Source organism: Rhagoletis zephyria, unplaced genomic scaffold (assembly GCF_001687245.7).
Source record: "Rhagoletis zephyria isolate East Lansing unplaced genomic scaffold, Rhagoletis_zephyria_1.1 Rzeph_scaffold_01465, whole genome shotgun sequence".
Lineage (NCBI taxonomy): Eukaryota > Metazoa > Arthropoda > Insecta > Diptera > Tephritidae > Rhagoletis > Rhagoletis zephyria.
This window is the reverse complement of record NW_016158549.1, coordinates 116,676-123,464: the sequence shown is the minus strand read 5'-3', so window position 1 is coordinate 123,464 and position 6,789 is coordinate 116,676. Positions and strand designations below refer to the sequence as shown.

General features: G+C 35.0%; 2 protein-coding genes across 4 annotated transcripts in view; one reads left to right on the top strand and one right to left on the bottom strand.

Moving 5' to 3' along the window:
- UbcE2M (NEDD8-conjugating enzyme UbcE2M) overlaps nucleotides 1-6,789 on the bottom strand; it is a 35,492-nt gene that overhangs the window by 1,537 nt on the left and 27,166 nt on the right. The window lies entirely within an intron of this gene.
- The window catches only part of MED24 (mediator complex subunit 24), a 20,465-nt gene continuing 14,441 nt past the window's right edge, over nucleotides 766-6,789 (top strand). Inside the window, exons 1-4 of the mRNA XM_017617693.1 lie at nucleotides 766-777; nucleotides 2,578-2,735; nucleotides 2,804-3,447; nucleotides 3,689-3,881. Of these exons, the coding sequence (XP_017473182.1) occupies nucleotides 766-777; nucleotides 2,578-2,735; nucleotides 2,804-3,447; nucleotides 3,689-3,881 (1,007 nt within the window). The remainder of the gene's footprint in view (nucleotides 778-2,577; nucleotides 2,736-2,803; nucleotides 3,448-3,688; nucleotides 3,882-6,789) is intronic.

Sequence of the window (6,789 nt, the reverse complement as noted above, 5' to 3'; positions counted from 1 at the left end):
AGGACATCAACCAGCCAGGCAGAGGCACCTTCCCCATTGAGGGTTCGGAAATTCCAGGTGCATGCCATCAAATCGTAGTCCATTAAACATTTGCTGTGGTCATCATAATAAAGGGGGATCTCATCCGAGGCATTGTTTCGCTTCTTCACTGGAAGGGGTTTTACGTGGCGGGTCTCAAACCCAGCGCACAACCCATTACTGGGANGGGGGTGGTTTCGCAACCAAATACACGTTTATATAGCGAGCCGCTTGCTCCAAGCAGACACCCGCTTGCAGCCGCACCTACTGGTGAACAGACGCTGCAGACTTCAGTGAGCCCTTAAACCGAATAAGTCAGAGTGGTCCCAGCGAAGCTCTCTCTTTTTGCGGTGACCCTAGGCGCCATTCGGATTGGTAACCGCATCTCGCACACGGGTTGGTGATGAAAATGTTAGATAATTTGATGTCCTTTCAGACACTTTTATTTGCCAGAAGCCCTTTTGTAAACAGCTTACTGCCTGAAACTTTTGCTGCAATCTCTTCGACGGTCTTCATTGGAAAATGACGACGCTTTATATTCTTGTTTAACTCCGTAGGGTCCACACATATTCTGATTTTGTTTCCTTCATTTACTATAATCATTGGCTTTACTGCAGGGGTAGGTTTGCTAATCGGCTCGATCACTTTTAGTTTTACCATTTTTTTAGCTCTTTTTTCGTTAAACCTAAAAAGTCTAGTTGGTTTTGTGTTATTTAGTGGAAGATTGATTCATATTTTTAGAAAAAAATGTGTACGAATGTAACGAAGCCAGTCAAATAATCTGTTACNCAGGTAGTATCAGTAGAGCAGCTGATTTGATTTATTTTCAAATTATTTGGTCTCGAAAATGTCAAATATTTTTAATTTTTTCTCACAAAAATTCTGAATTGTTAAAATCCATTTGCATGTGAAACCTTTTTCCATACAAAACAAGCGATTGAATAGCAGCTTTTGGAACGTTCGCCCAACTCAGCAGCACAACCGCTGATTACTGGCCCTTGTAAAGGATGGATCAATGCTTCGAGAAGCAAACAAATTTACTAGGAAAGAAAGTTGCATCAATTTTTATTTTTTCCAATTTCAATTTTTTATTTTTTATAATTTTTTGTATTTCACATGGCACGCTTTGATTTAGAAGAAAAAATTCAGAACAGTTTTTGACACTTTCGATACCAGAAGCAACAACAAAATCCACGCAAATGTTGTTTTTGCTCTACTGTTACTACCTGTTTAATGTGCCTTGATCTGTTACTATCAACTTATTCCCTTATCAAGCTTATTAATTGTGTGACGAAATCTCCAAAACGAAAATTTTGAATTACGTCGACGTTTACATGATGCAATAATGAAAGGTGTTGCTCGAAATCGAACTACCATAGGTCAATATTGTTTTTTGGAAGTACAAGAAAAACGGGAAGAAAAAAAGCCTTTTAGTTGAAAAAGTACTAAATTTTATGCCTTCTCAAGGGATACTTTGAGGAATCATATAAACAATTAATTATACATTACCCAAGTTCACGTACATCCAAGTTCGAGTCATACAGCAAGCTTTTTAATGTTTTATTTATTTGTTTTTGAAATTAACAACGGATATCAAAATTTATAATTAATACGTTGTGTTCATTTTAGTAAATCCACTTCGATTTTTAATTGTACAACATTTATTATATACATACAGTATCGGTCATATCAATAGCAACCCCATTTCAAAGTAATATTATTTCCCTCTCATGTTAATTTATTTCTAAGAATTTGCAATTAAAATAAAGTTCAATTTCTAACAAAACCCATATAAACCCAATTTTAAAACTTCGTAGAAAACTACAAAAAATACAACAAATTTTCACCCAAAACTCACACTTTTTTCTCAGAAGTGTTAGAATTTTTTTGAGCACTCAGTTTTATAACCCCCTCAATTTTAGTCTTATTATATGCAAGTTTAAAGTGTCTAAAAATTACCGTTGATTTTTTAGAATCGACATAAAAACAAATCGTGTTTAATCGTCTTCCATATGCATCATGGACATATTATTGAACATGCGATATATTGTGTGCATACATTTTTGCGATAATTTTTCAAGTTCGTTTCTCGTTTGTTTTAGACTTTATTAAACGATACTGTCTTTTTATTCTAAAAACAAAATTGTATGTTTTGATTCGATGCTTTAGAAATATCCAGATTTTTGCCCACATATATATTGTAAATGTCCGATTTACAATACCTACCGCCTACAGATATTAAAACAAAAAAAACTGGTAGAAACCGGTTTGGAAAAATCGAGTATCTCCCTAGATCATAACAAACCCGTTATATACCGAGTTTAATAACAGCTATTTCCTATCTTCTTTTACCTCATTCTTGTAGTTGATTTTGAACTATTTAAAACATTGCCTCNAATGTCCGATTTACAATACCTACCGCCTACAGATATTAAAACAAAAAAAAACTGGTAGAAACCGGTTTGGAAAAATCGAGTATCTCCCTAGATCATAACAAACCCGTTATATACCGAGTTTAATAACAGCTATTTATTATCTTCTTTTACCTCATTCTTGTAGTTGATTTTGAACTATTTAAAACATTGCCTTTGCGCAAACTTGGTCTCGCATGCGGCCGTTTTACGGCGGATATCGAAATATGACCATTTCGATCGTGTCTATTGTATCACAGCATTGCTGGAATTCCTCGAGGGTATTTTGGAGGGTGTAACTTGTAGGTAAGTAATTTATGTTCTAAGTGTTTCTCATGCTTCTATTTACTTAGCTAATAATCGCATATCTCCAGAAACAAGCCAGAAGAAGCCATACTACCTAATGCAGTGGCTTCATTGATATATTGGATTATGCAAATAGTCGCAATGGTTATGAAAAATTTTGAAATCGGTGGTGAAATTAGCGCTGAGCAATCTTATATGTTTGAACGTACTTGCGTTATTATCGAAAAATTTACCTCCAACCAATTTCTTATGGGCATATATTATATCGGTTGCTATGATGATATTGAAACATATGGAAAAATACGTGACAAATTTAACGGTGTGAAGAATATTTTAAGTACTAGTCATTTATCTTCTCGTAACCATTACATAACACAATGCCTACAACAGCTAGCATATTTGGACGCCACTAAGTTAACAATGCCGCGTTTGAATTCAAAAGGCTTGGACTCGATTAGCTACTGTGTGCAGCCTCTTTTGGCCGTGGAGGTGTTACTAAATCCCTGTAACGACACCTCTTACTTTGTGGCTGAACTGCAAATGATTCAACGTCTCAAGAACTATTCGCTAACGCGTTTGATTTACGAAATAGTAAGAGCTGGATTCATTTCACTTAGCAATGTAGTAGAAGTAAGTCGAGACACTTTATGGGGCGCATTTACATTTTTCAAAGTACCACACATCATAAAGCAGTTGCATGTATTGCAGCGATGTAAGTTTGAATCGAAATAATGTCAGTTCGTAAATAAAATCCGCAATTTTACTGAAAAGAACTAAACTCTGTTATTCAACTGTTACGCAACTGTTTACTCTTGCTGAACAGTTCCATAAATTATAGTTTTGAAATAAAACGGAATTGTTTTTGCAGTAATCCCGCAGTATTTCATTTACGAACTAACCCAAACTTCGATAGTTGAAAAGTCTAACCTGACTTGCTATTTGTTATATTTAAGCGAATGAAGAGCAAACGCCAACAGATCATATCCCCGAAGTTGTTGAGGCCTTCGAATTGCTTTTAGAAGACAACTTGCTGCTCGATTTAATGGATACAAAATGTTCATGCAATATTATTGAGTATCTGTTGAATGATTGGACTAAGCAGCATTTGGTCACTGATGTGCATGTGAAACATTTTGCAACTCAACGGTGAGTAAAAGAAATAATTTACCAGTGGTACGACAACGTTAGGCCCGACAAACGGCGCAATTGATCCGACTAAAATTGTAATACTGCGGATTAAGCAAACTGCAACAGGTAATGTTTCTTTGTGGTATTGTTCGAAGCCCGGTAATAATTAAATAAAATGAAATGAAAATAAAATATAATAAAAAAGCACAAAAAATTAAATTTAGTAAAAAATAAAATAAAATACAGTCATTAGAAATGTTTTAAAATAATTTTTTAACGTTGCCCGGATGTGGGATCGAACCCGCGCGTTACCACTCAGCTACGGCGATCGCCAAATTTGTGTTTTTCGTTTATATTGACAGTGTTATCGAGGCTTGTCTTTGAAAATGCTTCTATTTCTCTTTAATTTTGAAAATTAGTGAAGGAGTTAATCGTGATATGCTGCAGTTAAACCTCGAGATGATTCTCGTTACTCTGGACTAACGCTATCTCCCTAAGCTTTTGTTTATTTATTTATTTTTCCTATAACTTATAAATTAATTTGAAAGCTATTTAAAACATAGGGGACCTGGTTTCAAAGACCATTTTGTTCCCTGTTTTCAATTAATATTATTTTGGTATGTAGTATTTTGTAAGTTCTATGTGTTATACTTCATAGTAAACTTGTGGATTTTTAACACGTTGCTAATTATACCGATTGGTATCTATTTTACTACAGTCTAATGCGATGTCTATTAGTCCGGCTACTTTCGATGTTGGACATTGTTGCAGCATATGTTGCACCGTTAATGTGGTGCGGCAGTTAGAACACTCCTTCGGGTTGTTTCCGGTGTTGTTTTTGTTGTAGCAGCATACAAATTGCCCAAAGAATTTTTGGGGAGCGTTGCTGGTGTAACAGTGTGCGGTATTGAAGATAGTGGCATTTGTCCTCATTCTAGAAATTGTAATGCATTCTTCCCGACTAAAGTTTTTACATTATTTGGGATGTTTCGGGAGTTCGTTGTGCATTCGCAGAAATGATTTTGAGTCCTTCCAATTTTTCTGGTAGTCTTCTTCTTGCATGTTGTAGCAAAAGTTGGTTATAATGGAACTTAGGCAGGAAACTTCTGTTGTTAATGGAATCGACAAAGCCTCAGCCGCTTTGCTGTCAGCCATCTCGTTTCCTTTTATTCCAACATTTCCTGTCAGCCACAATAGTTTTATTATAGGGCCTTGATCTTTAAGTATATCGTCGTTTAAAGTACAAAACAGTGAATGTCAGTTACGCGGTTTTGCAGAATGACGATACGCGGTTTTGTACTTTAAACGACGATATGCTGAATTAAATTGCTGTTTCTGGTAGATGCAAGATGTTTACCAACGTTTAAGCTATTGGAACATATTAAAGCTTTGAGATTTGTTGATGCTGCGTGTTGTTGTTGTTGTTAACGCGGCTACAACAACCCCGCCCAGATCGTTGTCGTCAAGCTCCACTAACGGCAGCCCTAAGAAGCGTGCAGCATCAATGGGGTCGGTTCACAGGGACAAAGGCGTTAGGGACTACTCATTTGTGCAATATTAAAAAAAAATTCAACAAACTTTCGTACAAATTTCGAACTTTTAAAAATTCTAAAAAATCAATCGACATTTTTAGCCATTTGAAACGTGTACTTTATTCTACTAGAATTCAATGGGCTACAAAACTGCATACTCAGAATTTAATTAAAAAACTCGAAATTTTAACAAAAATTTGTAGAATTTTTTTTTTAATTGCATAAATTTTGAAGGCAATGTCACTCAATTGGTACATTTGTACAGATTTGTAAATTTTTATAATGGGCTATTGGTAAAAAAAAGTGGGAATTTCTTTTTGCATTCAAAAGATTAGTACAATACAGCAATGTTTTATTGAAAAATTTCAATAAATAAATTTTCGTGATTGGGATAGTGAAAAATATTTTGGGTGTTCAAACAATTGGGATACGATTTACTCCAAATTTTAGCAAATAACCAATCGTGTGACACTGCCTTTAAACTTGTATTTATACGGATGTTGGTAAAGAACGAACTATAAAAGACTAACCGAAATTAAATAACAACAAAAGTAATATTTTAAAACTTGTCAAAAGTTGGTGCGGATATAATTTTTTCGACTACTGTACATAAGTTGGCTATGATTACTCGGCCGTGCTATCATGGTAGCACAATGCCACACATATTTGACTTACAAACAAACTACGGGCAGGAATTTCAAGATTTTAACCCTGTTTAAATGAAAATTTTTTTTTTTATCAGTATTTTTCTTTTAATCAAAATATGTTGAAATAAAAGTGAAACTAAAAAAAAATTGCCAGTATATATATATATATATATCTTTATATTTCTTAAATATTGGCTGAAGACCTCTTAGTACCACATATCGATGGCTGAGTGGAAGATCGACCTATCTCGGCAGCCAGTTCGAAAACATTCTATCTCAAAAAACTTTTCAAGAACGCTCTATTTCAGAATTCGTTTGAAAAACGCCCTATCTCAGCTGCCGATTCAAAAACGCCCTATAACAGCATATTTTCAATACATTTTGAAGTGAGATAGGGCATTTTTGAACCGAATTTTGAGATAGGGTGTTTTTCAATAAAATTCTGAAATAGGGCGTTCTTGAAAAGTTTTTTGAGATAGAGCGTTTTCGAACTGGCAGCCGAGATAGGTCGATCTTCCACTCAGCCATCGATATAATGATTTACAATATTGAACGTAATCCCTATTAATATTATAAAAAGCTTATCGAGGGCTTATATTCAATACCCTCTATCTGCAAAAACTCAATTTTTCAGGAGAGCAAAAAAACTGTTTCCAAGTTGGATAGGGAAGCAAAGCGCATGGGTCTGGTGGTAAACGAGGACAAGACGAAGTATCTCCTGTCATCAAACAAACAGTCAGCACATTC